Here is a 24,747-nt window from a genome sequence, read left to right on the forward strand (position 1 = left end):
ATTTTTGAGAGAGAGTGAAAGCATGTGAGCAGGGAAGGGGCAGAGAGAGGGAGACAAAGATCCAAAGCAGGCTCCGTGCTAGCAGTGGAGAACCTGATGTGGGGCTTGAACTCATGAACTGTGAGATCATGACCTGAGCCAAAGTTGGACGCTTAACTGAGACACTCAGGTACCCCAATAGTAATACCATCTTAACTGATGGAGTGACTGTAGAATCTTTTCTGAAAAAACCAGAAGACATCACATATTATTCATTTCAACTTCCAAGGTATTAAGGAAACAAACCTAACAATGTGTGGAAACAGAAGATTAAAGGGTAGACTACTGATTATCGGGAAAGGAATAAAGAAATGGGTACAGAAAAAGACTACATTATAAAATTCAAAGGAAAGATCACATTAAAATTAGGAATGTGACATACCACTGATTTTAAGTCCAGTGCTATTTATTCTAATTTAATAAAGTGTAGAAAAAAAACGAAGGCAAAATATAAAGAATATAGTTCGTGTAAAAAATTTTTTTTGCAAAGAGTGTTTATTTTTGTGTGTCCACATATATGTGTACAAGTGCCCTGAATGAGGTCTGATCTGGTGCACCAAGATCATATGAGTAGTATCTATGAGGAGGGGCTGGGACTGGAGCTGAGCTAACACAACAGTTACCAGATACCTGGAGTTATTTACATTTAAAATTACAGAAATAAAAGAAAATAAATGTTCAGTTTCTTAGCCACCCCTAGCCACAAATTCAACTGCTCATTAGCCACGTGTGGCTAGTGGCTGCTGGACAGAGCAGATACAGACACACCATCGAAGAAAGTTCTAGTGGACAGCACTGGATTAAAAAAGAAGTTCAAGGGGAGTTTTGCTTTACATGTTTGAATTGTTAACATTTTTTTTTTTTTTCAGTGAGAACATACTAATGGATCTGTGTTTTATATAAAATAAACAAATCACATACAATTTCCTGTTTACAGTATTTTCTTAAATTTAAGGATAAGACTAATGGCACCGTATAACCTATTGTAGAACCATCAGGTTAAGAGTGCCTTTCAGATAAATCACCTATACTTGTGAGGCACTGGGGTGGCTCAGCTGGTTAAGCATCCAACTTTAGCTCAGGTTCATGATATCAGAATTCCTAAGTTCAAGCCCCACATCGGGCTCTGTGCTGACAGTGTGGAGCCTGCTTCAGATCCTTTGTTTCCCTCTCTCTCTGCCCCTTCCCTGCCTGTGTGCTCTCTCTCTCTCCTCTCAAAAATAAATAAACATTAAAAAAAAAATCTATACTTTTTCTAAGAGGACAGCTTTGGTTTTTCCATTTGCTCTCCTGCATGCTGGTGAAAAGTCCAGTGTGGTATATATTCTTGAATTAAAATACTATAACTAGAAAAAGCCTAGATGAACATCAACAACAACAAAAATAAGTTGACCAAAAACAGTCAAGGAAAGAAAGCAGCAGGAATTTATTTATGAGGTTTCTATATAATTTCTGATAAAAGTTTGCCAAAACAGAGAAAATACATTATTATCTAAATTTAGCAAAAGGATATAAATGATCGAGTGATGAAGAGGAAATACAAATACTTTTCACTTGTAAAAACAGGACACAAGAGACTTTTCTTCTCTTGTAATGAAAGTATCTAGCTAAAAATAATTCAAATCTGGGTAGAGTATTTTTATTAGTAGTTATGCTCACCTAATTGTTAGCCAAACGTTGGGAAGAAACCTCTTTTTTGCTACCTTAGCATATAATTTCACAATTCAGGCTCTAAAAATCTCATTTTTTTCTCTTCTACATTTTCTTTTTCATTGTTCATGAACATTTCTACCGGGGGTTCTGGGATGACAAGAATCAGTTTGGTTGTCAAAGCTCTGTAGCTTACTACAATATGTAGTATTTTCCCTCCTCCTGTTATGTTCAAGCTACTGTTAAGGCCTGCAGTACTGGTCCTAAAGAACTTTGGGGAGGCTGGGTGTGGATATTATAAACTATTCCAGAAAGCATCCACATCTCCTTTCAACCAGACAACGCAACTAGAACCTACAGTGGCAGCAAATGTCACATAGTTGGAAGTCTCTCGGGATGTATGGTGGGGATTTTAGGAAACACATAAAGGAGTGACACTTGCCACTCTGACTATAAAAGAGACCAGGAACTAGTGAGGAGAGATGTCAAATTTGAAAACAATCAGTACCTAACAGATTGAGTAAAATTAGGAGTTGGATTATCTCATCTCATCTCATCTCATCTCATCTCATCTCATCTCATCTCATCTCATCTCATCTCATCTCATCTTTAGAGAGAGCAGGGGAGGGGTGCAAAGAAAGAGAAAGAGAAAGACAGAGAGGGAGAGAATCTTAAGCAGACTCCATGCTCAGCGTGGAGCCCAATACTAGGCTCAATCCCATGACCTTGGGTTCGTTGCCTGGGTGGAAATTGAGAGTAGGATGCTCAGCTGACTGAGCCACCCAGGCATCCCAGGAGTTGGACTTTTTAAACAAAAAATAAGTTTGCTTTAATCGTGATTCTATATTTACCCTTCCTCAGACTTTAACTTCCAGGCTGCCATCACCCAAAACTTATTACCAAAAATAAGTATGAACTGTTTTAAAAATTTACGTTACATCAGAAAAGCAATGGCCTTGTGTAGTTGAAAACTCTTAAGTTAAATGCAGACCTGCTAAACTGTAACACCAGAGAAACCACAGTTGTTTAAAAAGTGGTTCCAAAAAGTCAATACCTGGACTATTGTAATCAAAAATTCTGACCACAGCAAGTTGCATTAAAAGAATAACCACTCTTTGATACATCTATAAAATCCCATTATTTTAAATAGTCTTGCAAACTGTAACAAACTGAGATTTCATGGTAAGCATTAATTTCCACCAAAATGTAACTCATTCAATATCATCAACATAAACTCACCTGTAAAGGCTCACTGTGAGGATTGTGTATATTTATTATAGGTGAGAAACTGCTGTTCACAGGGACTCTGGCCCCAAGGAATGGCCTCAGTCGATATGGATTTGGAACTCCAACACCAAACACCTATTTTAAAGGAGAAAAAAATGCAATCTGGGTTAAACTCCAACACCAAATACCTATTTTAAAGGAGAAAAAAATGCAATCTGGGTTGCTTTCATAACTAACATTTTTATAGTTATAACTGATTGATCTAGGGAAAACTGATTTGTCTTATTTAGATGGAAAAATCTTGACTACCTTTAAAAAGAATACACATGTGGTTTCTATCCTTGATTTGGCTATATATTTGATTTACTACATATATGTGTATTTGGAATTATTTCTATAATATATTGGAAATTAAAATGATAGCAGTCCTTCATGAGCTCACAGAATAGACAAAAGAAGGCAACAGGGAATCAAAAGATTTCCTTATTCCAACCATGAGAAGAAGATGGATCTAGGGCTCAAACAATTTCTCAAATCCAGCTCCAGGTCATTCCCACATGAGAAAGCAAGGTCCTGGGTTGACGAAACAGAGTGAGCCCATCAGTCAAATGACAAATATTTCTTAAGTGCCTATGATTTGCTAGGCACAAATATATACAGTGTGAATGATTCAATAGTAAACAAGATAGATAATGTGCCTGCCCTCATGCAACTTACATTCCAGTATGAGAGGCACACTAAATAACAATAAAAAAGTTTTTAAAAAATGGTAATGTGATATAGAATAACTGGCTGGGGTGAGGCTGGGATATTCTTTTAGGGAGCATGGTCAAGGTCATCTTCTCTGGGGAAGTGATTATGAGCTGATGCAAGATGAGAACAAACCAGCACTAAGAGTGTATTTGGGTGAGGGGAAGTATACAAAGGAAACAAGGCAGGAAAGGGGTTAACTTGAAGATCAGGAATAAGATGAGAAGCATGGTCAAATGGGATGGAATGGAAGGAACATATGGGAGTCAGAACCTCAGAGCCTTGTTGGCCTTGGTCACAAATTTACATTTTGCTCTGAAAGCAATAGGACGACATAAAGATTTCCATGGGGAAGTTGACTAGATGTGATTTATGTTCACAGAACATCATTCCGACTACAGTGAATAACAGACTATGGTAAGGACAGTGGAGGAGTGGAAGGCCTGTTGGAGGCTATGGTGTAACCCAGGGAGAGGTAATGGTGGCTTAGAAGAGAGCAGTGGCAGTGTGGAGGAGAGAGTTAGACTCAAGATATATTTAGGAGGCAGACTTTGTGAAAGACTAGATGTGGAGAGGTGAAGAAAAGCAGCGGGCCACTGAGGCTCTGCTTGAGAACAAACCGATTACAACCCTCAAGTAGTACAGCTTGGCCACATCCACCTAAGTCGGTTAGGCTGCCCCTAGAGGGCAATGGTAGTAATATTCTTATGACAGTCTTCATTTACTCAACAGGTGTATGTTAAATAAGCATCATCTATATAGCACTTCTAAGTTATTCATCTACACAGGTTGCCTACTAAACAACTGTTAAAGACATATTCACTGTATATAAATACAAGTGCCTAACTAATTGGTTTACTGACACGAATTCTCAAGATATGTGGTATGTTCTGGGTCCTAGAAAAGAAATGTTCAAAAACAAAATCATAAAAACTGTAAAGTAGGACATTATCTAAGTAAGGAGTTAAAACACTGTGTTCTATGCTCAGTATAACACAGTGGTTAATAGGATGGTCTTTGTAGTTATAAAGGCATGGGTTTGAATCCCTGCTTAATAATCTATTAGTAGCATAATCTGAACAAACTACTTAACCTTTCTAAGCTTCACCTTCCTTATCTAAACGAATGAGAATAACAGTATCTATAACGCATGCAGAAATGTTTGTAAAGTATGTAGTATAGTGCCACAGAAGCAATTCTTCTTAACAATCTTGATAACCTTGATTATAAAAATCTTGACTCATAAGACATTAACAATCTCTAATAACCTAAACATTACACAGAGAAAATAAGAACAAATTTTAAGCAATCTATTCACTAAAGAAAAGGGAGCATGCATGTTTTAATTTTGAAACTATTATCAAGTACGCTTCATAAATGTGCAAAATAAAAATTAAAAAAATTATTATAAAATATTTTTTACTATTCTTTTGCCAACAATCTTACATTAAAACTTTAGCTATAGCTTTAAAAGATCATTTGTTCAGTCTGATTTGATAGGGGCTAGTCACAGACAAAGCAGTGAATAAAAATGCTCTCAGTCTAAACTCTCACATTTCCTATTATCCCTGAGTTTTTAAAGAGAGTCATAGGATAGGTTGGAGATAAGAACGATATTTTATAAAATAAGTAAAAGATTTAGTCCTGGTTCTTACCTGATAAGTAAATACCCCATGATTGGACGTGTTAATAAATAAAGTATTTTCTACATTTCCCACTACTCTTGCAAGAAAAACTACATCAAATGACGTATTTCCTCCTGGAAGTATTTTCTGAAAAAGAAGAGCAACAAATAAATGAGTAACTAAAAAATCCGATTATGCTGACCACAATTAAATAGCTGAAATTTGTAAAGCAATCATCTCACAATCATTTCCATGAACTAGCTTCTCCCACTGAAGGTTTAAGCTTTAAATTAGCCAAATTATTCTGCAATGAAAAATAATAAAAACGATGTCTTCATACTGATGTCTACAGTCACACAGCTTTATCAATTACCAATTAGATGCTGTTCATTCAACAATCATTAGGCTGGAATGAAGTACCTAATTACAGACTGTTCCATCATCACATAATTCAGTAGGAGTTGAGCTGAGGCTGAGCTTCTTATATAGATGTACTACTCTACAACTAAACAACAACTTGTACTATTCCAAAGAAGAAATAAGCCCACGCCTTAACCCCTTGACCTCTGTCAGCCATTCACACATGGCGCTGTATGTGCCAGCAACTTAAATTAGGAAAGAAGGCAGGAGTGACAATATGCACAGAAACTCACTCCTGTTTTCTTGTACAGGTTGAGAATGTCATTGTAGTTAGTGAAATAAAACTTTATTACAACAAAACAATAGGGCTACTCCATGGAGTTCAAGGGACTGTGACTGTAGTTCTGTCTGTGATGAAGCCTTATGATGCATTTTAATGTGTAAAGTCATCAACCTTTCTCATTTGCCTCTATGGCTTGAACTCTAAAACACTCCCCAAATTGTAGCTTAAAATACCTGGCATTGAGACTTCTGGCTTCACCTCAGGAAGCAGAAAGCTGGATGGAGCATTTCCTGTGCATTATCAACAACCAAAAGGATAATCTACAAAAATGTAACTTTTCTTGACCCTATCACAGAGTTTGCATATCAGGTAGCTCAAAATTTAAGGAAAGACAAGCACTTCCAAGGAGAGATGGAATGTGAGTAATGGCTCACCCATGGCAGAAAATGGGAAGATGAGGCTACCATATGAGGGTAAATAGAATTCAGCTAAAATTTTTATACACCGCTAAAAGCTGACAGTGGGCTAAAATCAGAGTATATAACCCCTGGAAGCTGTAGACACTAGATGGAGGTTACATCTGAGCCAAAGTCAGTAAGAGAAGGATACCTGGTAAATCTCTAAGTAGCTTGAAATTAACAAACTTCTAAATAACCCATTGGTCCAAGGGGTAGTCACAGGGAAATTAAAATATTGTGAATCAACTAGAAATTAAAACACGACATATCAAAATTTGCTGGCTGCAGATAAAGCATACTTATTTTGGGAAATGTTTCAAATCAGAAATCTATGTTTCCACCTTGAGAAACTAAAAAAAGAGTAAATTAAACCCAAAATTTCAGAGATCTAAAAATGTTAAAAAATTGTTTACAATCAATGAGTATGGTATTCCTACTGACAACAGTTTTTTTTTTTCAATATATGAAGTTTATTGTCAAATTGGTTCCCATAACACCCAGTGCTCATCCCAAAAGGTGCCCTCCTCCATACCCATCACCCACCCACCCCTCCCTCCCACCCCCCATCAACCCTCAGTTTGTTCTCAGTTTTTAAGAGTCTCTTATGCTTTGGCTCTCTGCCACTCTAACCTCTTTTTTTTTTTTTTTTCCTTCCCCTTCCCCATGGGTTTCTGTTAAGTTTCTCAGGATCCACATAAGAGTGAAACCATATGGTATCTGTCTTTCTCTGCCTGACTTATTTCACTTAGCATAACACTCTCCAGTTCCATCCATGTTGCTACAAAAGGCCAGATTTCATTCTTTCTCATTGCCATGTAGTACTCCATTGTGTAAATAAACCACAATTTCTTTATCCATTCATCAGCTGATGGACATTTAGGCTCTTTCCATAGTTTGGCTATTGTTGAGAGTGCTGCTATAAACATTGGGGTACAAGTGCCCCTATGTGTCAGTACTCCTGTATCCCTTGGGTAAATTCCTGGTAGTGCTATTGCTGGGTCATAGGGTAGGTCTATTTTTAATTTTTTGAGGAACCTCCACACTGTTTTCCAGAGTGGCTGCACCAGTTTGTATTCCCACCAACAGTGCAAGAGGATTCCTGTTTCTCCACATCCTCTCCAGCATCTATAGTCTCCTGATTTGTTCATTTTGGCCACTCTGACTGGCGTGAGGTGATATCTGAGTGTGGTTTTGATTTGTATTTCCCTGATGAGGAGTGACATTGAGCATCTTTTCATGTGCTTGTTGGCCATCTGGATGTCTTCTCTAGTGAAGTGTCTATTCATGTTTTCTGCCCATTTCTTCACTGGGTTATTTGGTTTTCGGGTGTGGAGTTTGGTGAGCTCTTTATAGATTTAGGATACTAGCCCTTTGTCCGATATGTCATTTGCAAATATCTTTTCCCATTCCGTTGGTTGCCTTTTAGTTTTGTTGGTTGTTTCCTTTGCTGTGCAGAAGCTTTTTATCTTCATAAGGTCCCAGTAGTTCATTTTTGCTTTTAATTCCCTTGCCTTTGGGGATGTGTCAAGTAAGAAATGCTGTGGCTGAGGTCAGAGAGGTCTTTTCCTGCTTTCTCTTCTAGGGTTTTGATGGTTTCCTGTCTTACATTCAGGTCCTTTATCCATTTTGAGTTTATTTTTGTGAATGGTGTGGGAAAGTGGTCTAGTTTCAATCTTCTGCATGTTGCTGTCTATTGACAACAGTTCTAATGTCAATGAAGATACTCACAAGGCCTGTGGTTTACTACAGGGAAATTTATCCAGCCAGAGAAAAAACTGGTTTCCTTTAAAATTTTTATGGGAATGTATGTAAATATTTAAATAATATCTTTCAAAAGCCCATCTAAGTTATAAAAGGTAAGGAAAATCATCATGGAATGCTTAATTCTTAGCATAACCTTTTGCTACTACCAGAACTGGACATCTAGTTTTGAGTAAGTAGGTGACACATTGGAGATCTGAGTTTCTAATTCTGCCATTAACTGATTTTGAGGGGCACCTGGGTGGCTCAGTTGGTTAAGCATTCAACTTTGGCTCTGGTCATGATCTCGCGGTTTGTGGGTTTGGGTCCTGCGTCGGGCTCTGGGTTGACGGCCGGGAGCCTGTTTTGAATTCTGTGTCTCACTCTCTCTCTGCCCCTATCCCACTTGCACTGTCTCTTTCTCTCTCAAAACTAACATTAAAAACAAACAAAAAACAAAAAAAAAAACAAAAAAAAGAAACTGATTTTGGCAAGTCATTGAACCTTTGTAGGTCTCAATTTCTCCTAATTTCAAAATGGAAGCCAGTTTTATTAGATGATATCTGAGATCCTAATTATTAAAGAAACCATAAATATGGCCAGTCTCACTGCTTAATTCCTATGGAAGATGGAGGCTTTGCTCCATGATGTCATTTCTATCCGGTGGGAAAGAAGATGGGGTGGAACAGAGAAGAGTCTAGATATGAGTACAAGTTCTCTTTGACAGTTCTCAATACCTATCAAGACTTGAGTACATTATTATCTCAGTACTTTAAGAAGATGTTGAGATAGAACAAATATTTCCTTTCTTCTTTTTTTAATAACAGGGAAAATCTAATTCCAAGTGACCATGATATAACAAAACAGAACAGCAAAGTCAGACTCAGGAATGTAATCTTCCCATAAGAATTAATCAGATTTGCTACAAATCATCCTTTTGTCCTCTTTCCCACACACTTTCTAAATTAGATGAATTTGGTATGATAAAAAATTAGAAAACAGTATAAAAAGTAACGAAGAACAAACAAAGTGTGCTAGCTTTAACCGAACATTATCTGCAACTAAGTATCTCTCACCTTTGTACCACAGCTCAGTCCCTGGCTGGCTCCCTTGGTGAGCTCATCCAGGTCCACGACTTTGTATCTTCACCGGTGGCTCTTAAACTTCCATTTCAAGTTCGGTCCTTTCTCTTATTATCCAAACTCAGACACCAACTGTCACTTGGCACTTGGACCTTGGCACCAACTGTCCTTGGCACTCGGATGTCTAAGGACACCTCAAATCTAACACATCCAAAACTGAACTACTGATTGTACTCCCGAAACCTGCTCTATCCTCAGCCTTCTCCATCTCGGTTGATGGCAATTCTGTCCTTTCGTAGCTTGGGGAAAAAAAAAAAAGTCAATCTTGACTCTTCTCTTTCTCTTAGTCCCACATCAGGAGAGCTTATTGGCTGTATCTTCAAAATATATCCCAAATCCAACAGCTTTCTTCAGTTCTTCACTCTTGTCAGAGTAATTGTCTTCTTACCATGGGGTACTGCAGCAGCTAATGTAACTGGTGTCCCTGATTCTCCCTTTGCTCTTCATTGTTTGTTTTTTGTTTTTTTACTTATTGAGAGAGAGAGCGAGCACACGAGCAGGGGAGAGGCAGAGGGAGGGAATCCCAAGCAGGCTCTGAACTGCCAGCATGGAGCCTGATGTGGGGCTTAAACTCACAAACCCTGGTATCATGACCTGAGCTGAAATAAAGAGTTGGATGCTTAACTGACTGAGCCACCAAGGTACCGTATGATCTCTTTTTGATAAGTAGTGATACTTACAAAACGTAAGCTATCATTTCATTTTTCTGCTCAAATCCATGAAGGCTTCCAAGTTCAATCAGGATAAGAGCCAAAGTCCTCATATCATAGCTTATACAGCCCTTCACAATCTACCCTACCTATTCCCCTTGACTTCTCTCATTCTTGATCACTCTGGCCTAGCTAACCACACTGTCCTCTTTGCATACAGGTGTGTTTTCACATAGGAGCCTTTATACTGCCTGTACCTTCTGTCTGGAATGTTCTTCTTCCATATATTCCACTTCCTTCCATACAGTCCTCTCCCTTACCTCCTTCAAGTCTGTTCAAATGTCACCTTCTGAATGAGGCTTGCCCTGACTATCTTATTTAAAATTGTAAGAGTGATGGGGTGCCTGGGTGGCTCAGTCAGTTAAGTGTCCAACTCTTGGTTTCGCTCAGGTCATGATCTCATGGTTCGTGGGTTCAAGCTCCGCATAAGGCTTTGTGCTCACAGTTGTGAAGCCTGCTTGGGATTCTGTCTCCCTCTCTCTTTGCCCCTCCCACTGGTCATCACTTTCTATTTCTCTCTCTCAAAATAAATAAATAAACATTAAAAAAAAATTGGAGGAGTGATGTCACCATCATGGCAGCAAAAGACATTGTGTCTTTCTGTCCCTTCCCCGCTTTTAATGTTTTATTATTTATTTTTGAGAGAGAGACAGAGTGTGAGTGGGGAAGGGGCAGAGAGAGGGGATACACAGAATCCAGAACAGCTCTAGGCTCTGAGCTGTTAGCACAGAGCCCGATGCGGGGCTCGAACCCACAAGCTGTGAGATCATGACCTGAGCCAAAGTCAGAAGCTCAACTGACTGAGCCACCCGGGTGCCCCTTTTGGTCCCTGCATTTAAGCTATGGATTAGATATCCATCCACAAACTGAAGTGCCTTTGTGGAAAATGTGGGATTCAGCACCATATGCCAGGGGACCTGGGAGTTGTCTCAACCACCTGTACATCTGGTAGTAGATGGACAAACTTTAGTATGGGCTACAGAACCAGTACATTTGTCCCAACCACTCTTGCCATGTGGGGGAAAAAAATCTGTAGAGTACCGACCTAGGAAGATACCCGTGGACAAGAGAGATATTGCAAAAGTCCAGCCTTTCTGGGGACATATTCCATTATGCCATTGAAACAAAAAAACAAACAAAAAAGTTTGGTCACAGTGGAAACCTTAAGAGGAATTTTCCCAGTGCCACTCCCTCTTCCGGAACTACCCTGCCAAGGCAACACTCCATGGGAATAAATTATCCAGCAGTGGTGACCTCACCCACAAGAGAAAAGGATAGCAGTCAATGAGTACCTGGCTATGTGAGTTGTGCAGGACATGGCATGGGAAACCCGTTTCTCTCCAGCGCACCCAGAGTACTGAGGCAGGACCTCCAAAACTGGAGGTGGGAGCAGAGCAGGAAAGGGACAGATAAGAATATCAAAGGGCATTAAAGGTACACAGTTCCTGCTGACTGTGCTCAGGACTTCAGCAGGAAGTCTGCCCATGAGCCTCTGGGAATACTTTACTTGAGGATCCCCATACCATAGGCACTCTAATGCCCTGAGTGCTAAATCCCCATCTCCCCTCACACTGCAGCTGGCTCCTGGTGCTCACTCCCAAGTGCAGTGGTGAGAGCAAGTTCAGTAAATGGACTGTTATCAGAAAAACAGTAGGACCTGTGGGTAAGGGAGAAACCACAAACTTGAGCACTATTTTCTGGAAAATCCAAAAGGTGGAGAAAACCCAAATATAACAGCACTAACAAATATAACAGTTGGTGCTGTTATTATTACCCCATCTGAAGACAACTAGTAAAGATTTAAAAATGTGTCTGTTACTTCAAATGCAGAAGTGGAAATGCAAAACTACAAGGAACATGAAAAATCAAAACAATGTGGTCACAAATAGTAATTCTCCAACAACCAAAAAACACAGAATTTTGCAAACTAGCTGATAAAAGATTCAAAGTAGTTCTTTTGAACAAATTCAATGATCTATAAGAAAATTCAGAAGGGCTGTTCAATGAAATTAGGAAATAACACACAAACAAAATGAAATATTTAACAAAGAAAAGAAATAATTTAGGAAAGAACCAAACTGAAATTCTGGAGCTTAAGATTTCAATGGCTGAAATTAAATAATAATAATAATAAAAAGCACTAGACAGCATGTGTGGCAGAGTGAAGCAAACAGAAGATCAAATAAGTGATCTAGAAATTTTGAATTAACCCATTAGAGCAGAACAAAGGAAAAAGAGTCAAAAAGAGTGATGAAAGCCTATCAGGTCTATGGTTTTCCATCAAAGAACAAATATAATAATTAGAGTTTCAGAGAAGAGAGGGAGAAGAGGGTAGAAAGTTTATTCAAAGAAATAATAGGTGAGAACTTCCCAAACTTGGGGAGAAGCTTGGACATCTATATTCATAAAGCTAATAGATAACCCTATTAACTCAATGCAAAAGACCTTCTCCAACACATCGTATAATCAAAGTGTCAAAACTCAAAGATAAAAACAGAATCCTAAAAGTACCCAGGGAAAAAAAGATTGTAACCTACAAAAGAATTCCATGAGGCTATATTAGTGATTTCTCAGCAGAAACTGTATAGGCCAGGAGTGAGATGACATATTCGAAGTACTGAAAGAAAAAACTGCTAGCCAAGAATACTCTTATCTGGCAAAGTTATCCTTCAGATGCAAAGCAGAAATAAAGACTTTCCTGGACTAACAATTCACTGGAGAATTCTGAGGGAGTTCATTACCTCTAGACTTGCTTTGCAAGAAATGCTGAAAAGAATTCTAGCTGAAATGAAAACACACTAATAATGATACAAAAACATATGAAAGTATACAACACACTGAGTAAAGGTAAATACACAGTTAGACATAGAAAATTCTAATTCTGTAATGGGATGGTGTGTTAACCACCTAACTGTAATACAAAGGTTAAAGAAGAAGAGTATGAAAAATAATTATAGCTACTATAATTTGTTAATGAATACAAAATATAAAAAGAGTTAAATAATGACATCAAGCATATAAAAAAAGGGGGAAAAATTAAAAAGGTAAAGCTTTTACACGCAACCGAAGTTAAGTTGCTATCAGCTTAAAATGGGCTGCTTTATCTGTAAGATGTTTTACGTAAGCTTCATGGTATCAAGAAGCAAGAACAGATTCACAAAAATTAAAGGGGAAACAGACTGATACCATGGAAAATCACGAGTCTTAAAGGTAGGCGGAAACAGAGGAAAAGAGAATCAGTGGAAATACAAAACACCCACAAAGCCATTAAGAAGATGGCATTAGTAAGTCTTTACATATCAAGAATATGTAAGTCTTTACATATCATTAGTAAGTCTTTACATATCAAGAATAACTCTGAATGTTAACAAATTGAATTCACCAATCAAAAGGCACACAGGAACTAGATATAGAAATGAAAGGAATTAAAAGCAAAAATGAACTACTGGGACCTCATGAAGATAAAAAGCTTCTGTACAGCAAAGGAAACAATCAACAAAACTAATGGAATGGGAAAAGATATTTGCAAATGACATATCGGACAAAGGGCTAGTATCCAGAATCTATAAAGAGCTCACCAAACTCCACACCCGAAAACCAAATAACCCAGTGAAGAAATGGGCAGAAAACATGAATAGACACTTCACTAGAGAAGACATCCAGATGGCCAACAGGCACATGAAAGGATGCTCAACGTCGCTCCTCATCAGGGAAATACAAATCAAAACCATACTCAGATATCACCTCACACCACTCAGAGTGGCTAAAATGAACAAAACAGGAGACCATAGATGCTGGAGAGGATGTGGAGAAATGGGAACCCTCTTGCACTGTTGGTGGGAATGCAAACTGGTGCAGCCACTCTGAAAAACAGTGTGGAGGTTCCTCAAAAAATAAAAAATAGACCTACCCTATGACCCAGCGATAGAACTGCTAGGAATTTACCCAAGGGAAACAGGAGTACTGATGCATAGGGGCACTTGTACCCCAATGTTTATAGCAGCACTCTCAACAATAGCCAAGTTATGGAAAGAGCCTATATGCCCATCAACTGATGAATGGATAAAGAAATTGTGGTTTATATACACAATGGAATACTACGTGGCAATGAGAAAGAATGAAATCTGGCCTTTTGTAGCAACATGGATGGACCTGGAGAGTGTTATGCTAAGTGAAATAAGTCATACAGAGAAGGACAGATACCATATGTTTTCACTCTTATGTGGATCCTGAGATACTTAACAGAAGACCATGGGGGAGGGGAAGGAAAAAAAATGGCTAGAGAGGGAGGGAGCCAAAACATAAGAGACTCCTAAAAACTGAGAACAAACTGAGGGTTTATGGGGAGTGGGAAGGAGGGGTGGGTGGGTGATGGGTATGGAGGAGGGCACCTGTTGGGATGAGCACTGGGTGTTGTATGGAAACCAATTTGACAATAAATTTCATAAAAAAAAAAAAAAGAAAGAAATGAAATCCAACTCTATACTGCATACAGAAGGCTCACTTCAGTTTTAAGAACACAAACTGGCTCAAAGTGAAGGGCTGGAAAAAGCCATTTAGTCCAAGTGGAAACCAAAAGAGAGTAGGGGTAGCTATGCTTTTACCAGACTAAACAGACTTTAAAAGCCAAAAATGGTCACAAGTGACAAAGAAGGTCATTAGATAATGATAAAGGGGCCAAGGCTTCAAGAGGATATAACAACTATATATTCATATGTACCCAACATCTGAGCATCTAAATACATTAACAAATATTGACAGATTTGAAGGGAGAAAACAGACAACACAAAAATAAAGCAGAGGACCTCAATACCATACTTTCTTCAATGGATAGATCATCCAGACAGAACAACCACAAGGAAATGTTGGACTTGACCCATATATTAGACCAAATAGGCCTAACATTTATAGAACATTCCATCTGATAGCAGCAAATACATGTTTTTCTCAAGTGCACATAAAACATTCTCTGATGCAGACCATATGAGAATACACAGAAAAAGTCTCATGGCAAATTTAAGAAGATGGAAATAATAACAAGTATATTTTCAGACCATAATGGTATGAAACTAGAAATCAACAAAAGGAAAGCTGGAAAATCTACAAATGTGTGGAAATTAAACAACATATCTCTGAACAACCAAGGGGTCAAAAAAGAAATCAAAAGGGAAACCTAAAAAAAAGATACTCAAACAAAGGAAAATGAAAATACAACATACCAAAACTTATGGGATGCTGCAGAAGTAGTTTTAAGAGGGAACTTTATAGTAGTAAATGTACATGTTAAGAAAACAACTCAAATAAACAGCCTAACTTTACACCTCAAGGAAACCCAAAGTCAGCAGAAGGAAAGAAATAAAAATCAGAGCAGAAATAGAGAGCAGAAAAGCAATAATGAAAAAAAAAAACAGTGAAACTAAGAGCTGTTTTCAAAAAGATAAAACAAAATTGGCAAACCTCTAGCTACACAAACCATGAAAAAAGAAGAGAATACTCAAAGTCAGAAATGAAAGAGGAGACATTACAATTGATACTACAGAAATACACAGGATCATAAAACACTAGTATGAACAATTATATGCCAATAAATCAAATAAGCTAGAAGAAATGGATAAATGCTGAGAAACAACCTTCCAAGACCGAAACAGGAAGAAATAGAAAATCTGAATAGACCAGTGAGTAAGAAGATTGAATCAGAAATCAACAATCTCCCAACATAGAAAACCTCAGGATAAGCTGGTTTCACTAATGAATTCCACCAAATATTTAAAGAAGAATTAATGCCAATCTTTCTCAAATTCTTCCAAAAAACTGAAGGGACACAACATTTCAAAACTCATTTGACAAACCCAGCATTACCCTGATACCAAGCCAGACAAGAACAAACAAGGAACTACAGACCAATACCCCTGATGAATATAGATGCAAAAATTCTTAAAAAAATATTAGCAAATGGAATCTAAAACACATTGAAAGTATTATATATACACCATGACCAAGCAGTATTTACCCTTGGGATGAAAGGATGGTTCAATATATGCAAATCAGTAAATGTGATATACCATATTAACAAAAGATAAAAAGATAAAAATAAAAGATAAAACATAAAAATCAAAAGCATGTGACAAAATACAACATATTTTAATGATAAAAACCCCCAGTAGACTGGGTACAGCTAGGATACAACTCTACATAATAAAGGCCATACATAAGGGTATGTATGGGTGGCTCTCTCGGTTAAGTGTAGGACTCCTGATTTTGATTCAGGTCACGCTCTCACAGTTTGTGAGATTGAGCCCTATGTTGGGCTCTGCACTGACAGCATGGAGCCTTCTTGGAATTCTCTCTCTCTTAAAATAAATAAACACAAAAAGATATCTTAGTTAAAAAAAAAAAAAAAAGGCCATATAGGAAAAATCCACAGCTAACATCATACTCAATGACAAAAAACTGAGGATCAGGGTGCCCTGATCCTCTAGGATCAGGGTGCCTACTCTTACCACACTTACTCAACATAATACTGAAAGGCCTAGTTAGATCAATTAGGCAAGATAAGGAAATAAAAGGCACCTGAATCAGAAAGGAATAAGTAAAACTGTCATATTTGCAGATGATATGGTCTTATATATAGATAGAGAGACAGAGAGAGAGAGAGAGAGAGAGAGAGAAAAGCCTAAATGTCCATCAACTGATGAATGGATAAAGAAATTGTGGTTTATTTACACAATGGAGTACTACGTGGCAATGAGAAAGAATGAAATATGGCCTTTTGTAGCAACATGGATGGAACTGGAGAGTGTTATGCTAAGTGAAATAAGCCATACAGAGAAAGACAGATACCATATGGTTTCACTCTTATGTGGATCCTGAGAAACTTAATAGAAACCCATGGGGGAGGGGAAGAAAAAAAAAAGAGGTTAGAGTGGAAGAGAGCCAAAGCATAAGAGACTCTTAAAAACTGAGAACAAACTGAGGGTTGATGGGGGTGGGAGGGAGGGGAGGGTGGGTGATGGGTATTGAGGAGGGCACCTTTTGGGATGAGCACTGGGTGTTGTATGGAAACCAATTTGACAATAAACTCATATATTGGAAAATAAAAATCCTAAAGACTCAACCAAAAAACTGTTGGAATTAATCAACCAATTTGGTATAGTTGCAGGATATAAAATCAACATATAGAAATCAGTTGTGTTGGTATACACTAACAGTGAAACATCTGAAAAAGAAATAAAGAAAACTATCCTGGTTCACAGTGGCATAAAAAAAATACCTGGGAATAAATTTAACCAAGAGGGTGAAAGATCTGTACAGCTGTACCCTCATTTTATTGTGCTCCACTTTACTGCACTTTGCAGATAATTGCATTTACTTTATTTATCTTTTTTTTTTTCTTTGTAACAAATTGAAGGCCTATAGCAACCCTGCATTGATCAAGTCTACTGGTGCTATTTTTTCCTAGTAGCAGTTGCTCACTTTGTGTCTCTGTGTCACACTTCGGTAATTTCTGCAATATTTCAAACTTTTTATTATTATTATTTTTATGGTAATATGTAATTAGTGATTATGACTCACTGAAGACTCAGATAATGGTAAGCATTTTTTAGTAATAAAGTATTCTTAAATTAAGGTATGTACATTGTTTTTTAAGACATAATGCTATTGCATGCTTAACAGGCTACAGTAGGGTGTAAACAGAAATTTTATGTGCTCTGGAAAACTAAAAAAATTCATTTTATTGTGATACTCACTTTATTGTGATACTCACTTTCCTGCGGTGGTTTGGAACCAAACACGTAATATCTCTGAGGTATGCCTGTGTTATGAAAACTATAAAACCTTGATGAAAGAAACTGAAGAAGACACAAACAAATGGAAAGATACCTCATGCTCATGGATTAGAAGAATATACTGATAACTGTCTGTTAAAATATCCACACTACCTAAAGTCATTTATAGAGTCAGTGCAATCCTTATCAATAGCCCAATGGCATGTTTTACAGAAACGGATAAAACAATCCCAAAATTTGCATGGAAGCATGCAAGACTCAAGAAAGAACAAAGCCTAAGGCATCACACTTCCTGCTTTCAAACTATACTATGAAGCTAAGTGATCAAAACAGTATGGTACAGGCACATAGGCCAATGGAACAGAATAGAGAGCCCAGAAATAAATCCCTGCATATACAGTCAACTAATATTTGACAAGGGAGCCAAGAACACTTCATGGGGAAAGACAGTCTCTTCAACAAATGGTATTAAGAAAACTGGATAACCACATGCAGAAAAATGAAACTGGACTCCTATCTTCCATCACTCACCAGAATTAATTAAAAATGGATTAAAGACTTAAACGTAAGACCTAATACAATAAACCTCCAGAAGAAAACACTGATATTGGCCTGGGCCACGATTTTTTTTTAATATGACACCAAAGGCACAGCAACAAAAGCAAAAATCAACAAGTGGGACGACATCAAATTAAAAAATTTCTGCATAGCAAAATAAAAGATCAACAAAACAAAAAGGAAACCTGCAAAATGGGAGAAGATATTTGCAAATTATATGTCAGATAGGAGGTTAATATCTAAAATACATAAAAGAACTCCTATAGTTTAATAACAAAACCCCAAACAATCTGAATAAAAAATGGGCAGAGGAACCAAATAGGTATTTTCCCGAAGGAGACAGGACTACCAGGTATACAAAAAAATGTTCAACAATTCTAATCATCATGGAAATGCAAATCAAAACCACAATGAGATAGCACTTCACAACTGTTAGAATGGCTATCATTAAGAAGAGATAACAAGTATTGATGAGATGTGGAGATAAGGGAATCCTGTATAAATGTTGGTGGGAATGTAAACTGGTTTAAAACAGTATGGAGGTTCTCAAAAAATTAAAAATAGAACAATCATATGATCTAGCAATCTGACTTCTGGGTATTTATCCAAAGGAAATGAAAACAGGATATTGAAGAGAATAGGTAAAAAAGATATGCGCACGCGCGTGCGCGCACACACACACACGCGCGCGCGCACACACACACACACACACACACACACACACACACACACTGTGGAATATTATTCAGTCATAAGAAAAAAGGAAATCCTGCCATTTGCAACAACACTGATGGACCTTGAGGGCATTATGCTAAATGGGATAATTCCGACAGAAAAAGACAAAAACTTTCTGCTATCACTCATATGGCACCTAAAAAAGCCAAACTTGGGGCACCTGAGTAGTTCAGCATCAGACCCTTGGATTCGCCTCAGGTCATGATCTCATGGTTCCAGGAGCTCAAGCCCCACATCAGGCTCTGCACTGTTAGTGCAGAGATTGGGATTCTCTCTCTCCCCACTCTCTCTGCCCCTACCCCGTTTGTGCTCTCTCAAACTTAAAAAATAAAATAAAATAAAATAAAATAAATAAAAATAAAAAAGCCAAACATGTAAAAACAGAGAGTAGAACAATGATTACCAGGGACTGGATGGAGGGGGAAGTAGTGATGTGTTGTTGAAGGGTACAAACGTGCAACTATAAGAAAAAGAGGTTCTGGAGATCTAATGCACAGCATAGTGATCACAGATAAAACTGTATTGTAAATCTCAAAGTTTCTGAGACACTAGATCTTAACAGTTCTCACCATAAAAATGATAATTATGTGACATGACAGAGAAGTTAGCTGATCCTATGGTGATAATCCTATAGCAATTTATAAATGTATCAAAAAATTTTTTTTATTTCAATGTTTATTTTTTTAGAGAGAGATAGAGCATGAGCAGGGGAGGGACAGAGAGAGGGAGACATAGGATCCGAAGCTGGCTCCAGGCTCTGAGCACAGAGCCAACGTGGGGTTCAAACTCACGAGCTGAGACGTGAGATCATGATCTGAGCCAAAGTCATGACGCTCAACTGACTGAGCCACCCAGGCGCCTCTAAGTATATCAGATCAACACTTTGTACACCTTAAATTTACACAGTGTTATATGTCCACTGTATACCTTAAACTTACACAATGTTATACCACAATTACATCACAATTTTAAAAATAATTCTTACCATAATCAAAATTTGACTATTAGAGTATTAAAAAATCTGTATTCTTAGACACAAAATATGTATTACATATTTTACAACTAATATACAATACAGTCATGAAAGATGAGTAGGCCTAAGTTGCAGTCTTATTATGTAATTTTAATTGTAATTATAACTAATTAGACAACTATAGTTAATTAGCAGGTAATTATAAATAACAGATAATTATTAGAAGTTAAACAAAGAAAAACAAATTGTCACACAAACACATTCCTTATTACCCTTATTCTTCTTGATTTCCAGGTTAAAACAAGACCTTCCTATAAGAGGGTTATTTGCGTGTGTGTTATAAAATGGTTATTTAAACCTGGCCTTATGAAAACAATGATTCTTTTCTCTATTTCCTACTGGTTAGTTAATATAGAGATGATAGTGGTAAATAACCAAAAACTTAAGTGAGTTATACAAAATGTTCTATTCTCAAGGAAATAAGACCCGACCAGGAATTCAGAAGGTGACAAGGAGTTAAAATAAAATTACAGAAATGGTCTACTCTCCTGAACACGAGAAGACTCTTTTCATTGTTCACCAAAGGCTCTTATCATAGGCATAAAATTGAAGTGGAGGGGAAATAAGGTTATTTCTTCCCTTAAGAATTCATTATTCATTCCATGTCTCCTCTCCATTTCTTGAGCTGTTGGGAATCCATACCTTACTGCAAGAAGTAAAAACGGAAACCAAGAGGAAGAAGAAGACAGAGAAGACTGCACAGATTGTGGCTAGCTGCTTTTGAAGCCAAATCTAGCTGACCTAACTGGAGGTTTTGATGGGTATAGATTATTTTTATTGTGTAATCCAATTTCCTGACAATGGAAAACACATATTGGTTTTCAACTTGTCCTTTGACTAACATGCACATTTAGTTTACCTTCTGAAGAATTTTCAGAAAAACTCTCCTCTTTGCATAAAGTTCATGTGCAGAAATAAGTCCCTGGGAGAGTCTAGTTCGAAAATGTCAAACTAGTGGCCGTTAGCTTGTTTTGTTTGGTCCACACCATCTGTCTTTCTAAAACTGAATTTATTTTCAATGTGTAAAAACTGGAAGATATCATATAAAAATTCCTATTTCTGTTTCTTCTTGGAACATGAGAAGAATGGGGCATGCGCTTACATTCCCACATGGCAACCACCGGCTGGAACAGAGTGTGGGTTGATTCCTTTGGACAGACCACGTGCTCTCCAGGTCACCCTCACTCCACATGGCCTGCTTCTCTCATTTACATTGTCTATCTGCCCCCTGTAAGAATCTGTAATTGTAACTCTTGGTCTATGAAAACCCTTTAACAGGGTTAAGCTTGGATGATTAAAAACAACAAAACATTGCTTGAATTAGCAAAGTACCATTAACAAGTTAAAAATAAAATCTGTAGGGCAGTTGTGAACTATTTTTAAACTGTTTCCATTTTCACTTCACTATTTTGCCCTTTAACCCAACATGTCTCTGCATACTGGCCGTGCCTGTGTGGTTGCATTTACACATAAGTGCATCTCTGTGTACAGGTGGCATAACATATATGCCACACACCATAGCTTAATACGACACAAATCACCGTATTAAGTGATAGGCCAATAGAACACCTAGACCCTCACCTTGGATCCTGTCATTAACTGCATGACAGGGGGCAAACCCCTCTGGAGTTGAGCTCTTTCTTCATTTTGTATAATGAGGGTATTATTAGACTAGATGAATATACAAATCTCTTCTAGCACTGGGATTTTATTATTTGAGAACATCAGCATGTTTATAAAAACTGTGAAAACATCCTTTAGGTAACAACAAAAAATAACTCAAGGGAAACTTATTTAAAGAAATATATTAGAAAAGGGGCGTTTTCCATGAATACCACAAAAATGAAGTTTTTGCTATTGAAAGCAATATGGTAACTCATCAATTCCTTGTTAATAACATACTTTTAAATTTAAAAAAGCCGAAATTAAGGTTTTTTTGTTTTGTTTTTTTTTTGACTTCAGAAGTTGCTGGACATGTTGCTAGCAACATATGTTGCTAAGGACAGCATATGATGAAATAGGATTTTTGAAGGGAGAAGTATAAAATCTAAATAATTGATATAATTTTAGATGCTTTTTTTTAAAAAAGCTCCTTTTGATTTGGTCACATCTCTTCAAAGGAATTAGTGAAAACTCTGGGAAGATGAAATTAGGTTTCACTTATTTACTTCCTTCTAATACTTGCTATTTAGCTGTTTTTGAAGCTTATTTGTTACTTTAGCAGTCTATATATTAAAGATTAATGTATGTATTCTCTCAAATTCAAAATTTATTAAGACCCAACTTTTTTGTCAGATTAATTTTTATGTAAATAACAAGTCTGCAAACTATCTCTGAAAATGATTATAAAGTAAAATTTTAGAGGATACTTGTGGTAGGTAGAACCCTAAAATAGCCTCCCAAATTTCCTGCCCTAATATCTCTGAGATTGTAAGGATGCGGAGCTACCACACCTGTGGTTAATTACCTTACATGATAAAAAGGGATTTTGCAAATGTAACTGAGGACATTAGTTCATTCATTTCATGAAAAAGGAGACTATCCAGGTGGTCCCAATGACATGATTAAGGCAGAATTTTCTCTACTGGTGGCAGAAGAGAAAGCCAAAATGATCCAAAGCATAAAGGAGATATGACACATTACTCCTGGCCTAAAGATGGTGACAAGCAATGTGGGTGCCCTGGGGAACTGAGAGAGGTTCCTGGCCAAGGGCCAGCAACGAAATGGGGACTTCAGTACTACAAGCATAAGGAAATGAGTTTTGGCGACAACTTGAGTGAATTTAGAAGTGGATTTTCCCTGAGTCTCCAGTCAAGGACTGAGCCCTGCTGACATCTTAATTACAGCCTTATGATACTCTGAGCAAAGAACACACTGGACTTACAACTGATAAACTATGTGCTAATAAGTGGGGGTTGTTTAAAGCCATCACGTTTGTGGTAGCATATTAGGTAGCAATAGAAAACTAACACAACACTGAGGAATTACTTATTATTTAAAAAGGAAACAAAATCAACTAAATTTCTGACTACTACATTTTTCAGAGTACTTAGGTTCAAAGTGGAATTGTTAAATTGTTTTATGTTGAGAAACACAATGTGTGTTTAAGAGTAGAAGTGATAATTCTTAGGAAATGGGGCAAACTGAAACCCGCAACAAATATGAAACACTCGAACCGGATTTTAATTATAGCAAAATGAAATTATACATAAAACATCTAGATATTTCAATTTCAAACTCAAGAGAAACATTTATAGAAAAACTTACCCTATTTTGAAAAAATGATGCATGAAAATGTGATGTTGTAGCAGATATTGATACTAAAGTAATAGTTTCTTCAGAACTAGGATTATGTAAGTAAACTTTTTCCATTTTTGGCATTCCAACTGGCCTGTAAAAGCAAAACAAAAACAAAAACAAAAACAAAAAACAAAACCACTGTCACAAATACTTCAAAGATTATTTCTAGTTGTTGAATTAGTTTCTAGCTGCTAAAAAAATTTAAACATCAAAATTATTGGACAAGTACATATCCAAACATATAAAACTATTTAATTGGTTTATATTTAAAATTACACATAGAAATGCATTTAGTCATTCAACAAATATATACTGAGTGCCCATTTTATGTCTCACACTGAGCCAGGGGCTAGGATACAATGAAGTAAATCTCTGTCCAGATAAAGCTTACAGTCTAGTGAGGAAGCAGGCAGGGAATAAAATGGTCAGATCTTTTCATTTCCTTCTGTAATACCACCCTGCTTTCCTACTAATTCTGAATCATGTCCCCTTCTCCCCAAATTCCACTGATACATGCTCTTCAATTTAGGAGAAACTGAGTGGCAAAGTTATGTGAGCAGATCGGCCTTATGAATTAGGGGCTATTATTGTCCTCATTTTATAGATGAGGATACTGAGGCACAGAAAAGTTACTTGTCCAAAGTCATACTTGGAATCTAAATTTGAATCCAGGCCATCTGGCTTTAGTCCATGTTCTAACTCATTATACTAAACTGCCTCCTCTTAAGGAGGACACACACTCAGTGATCTGACATCCACAGATCCATTTTAATGTTCTCCTTGGTATCCACATTAGAGTTTCCTCTTAAAAGTGGCATCTCCTTAGTTATGCAGTCCATTAAGTACTTACACAGCTAATCTCAGCTGTACAGGCAGGCCTCCTAACTCCTACAGCATCAGAGAATTCTGCAAATAAACTGTTTCTTAATGTCCTCTAATAATTTAATTAGCACCAGTTTTATTTCCTCAAGATTATCAGCACCTTTCAGACAAAGGTAACATTATACGTGTACTCCATATTTTCCATATTATCTAGCACAGGCACTTGGTAAGAGTGTGCACGGGTGAGCTTCCCTCCCTTCCCTTTTCTCCCCCCCTGCCTTAGTGGAAATTAAGATCCTCCCTACCCTGACATCACCTGACCTAAACAAGTAACTAACTCCCTATGTTTTCACAATCTAAACCTTCCAACCTGGATCAGGCTGGTTTCATGTGCATAGCCCCCATGGCTTTACCAATCTCTTTGCTCTGTTTTCCTCCCTATCCCCCTATTCCAATCCAAATCCTCATTTTCTAATTCAAATGCAACTTCTTTCACAAGGTCCTCTCCTCAGGCAACCATTCTGGTCC

The 24,747-nt window shown here is 37.3% G+C and overlaps 1 protein-coding gene across 1 annotated transcript in view; it reads right to left on the reverse strand.

The window, feature by feature from the left end:
- The window catches only part of TMEM131 (transmembrane protein 131), a 239,982-nt gene that overhangs the window by 79,876 nt on the left and 135,359 nt on the right, over positions 1–24,747 (reverse strand). Inside the window, exons 5-7 of the mRNA XM_025932297.2 lie at positions 23,365–23,488; positions 5,322–5,438; positions 2,929–3,051 (exon numbers count right to left, since the gene is read on the reverse strand). Coding sequence (XP_025788082.2) covers positions 2,929–3,051; positions 5,322–5,438; positions 23,365–23,488 — 364 coding nt within the window. The remainder of the gene's footprint in view (positions 1–2,928; positions 3,052–5,321; positions 5,439–23,364; positions 23,489–24,747) is intronic.

Source organism: Puma concolor, chromosome A3 (assembly GCF_028749965.1).
Source record: "Puma concolor isolate L17-30 chromosome A3, mPumCon1.1.hap2, whole genome shotgun sequence".
In the NCBI taxonomy this organism is placed as follows: Eukaryota; Metazoa; Chordata; class Mammalia; order Carnivora; family Felidae; genus Puma; species Puma concolor.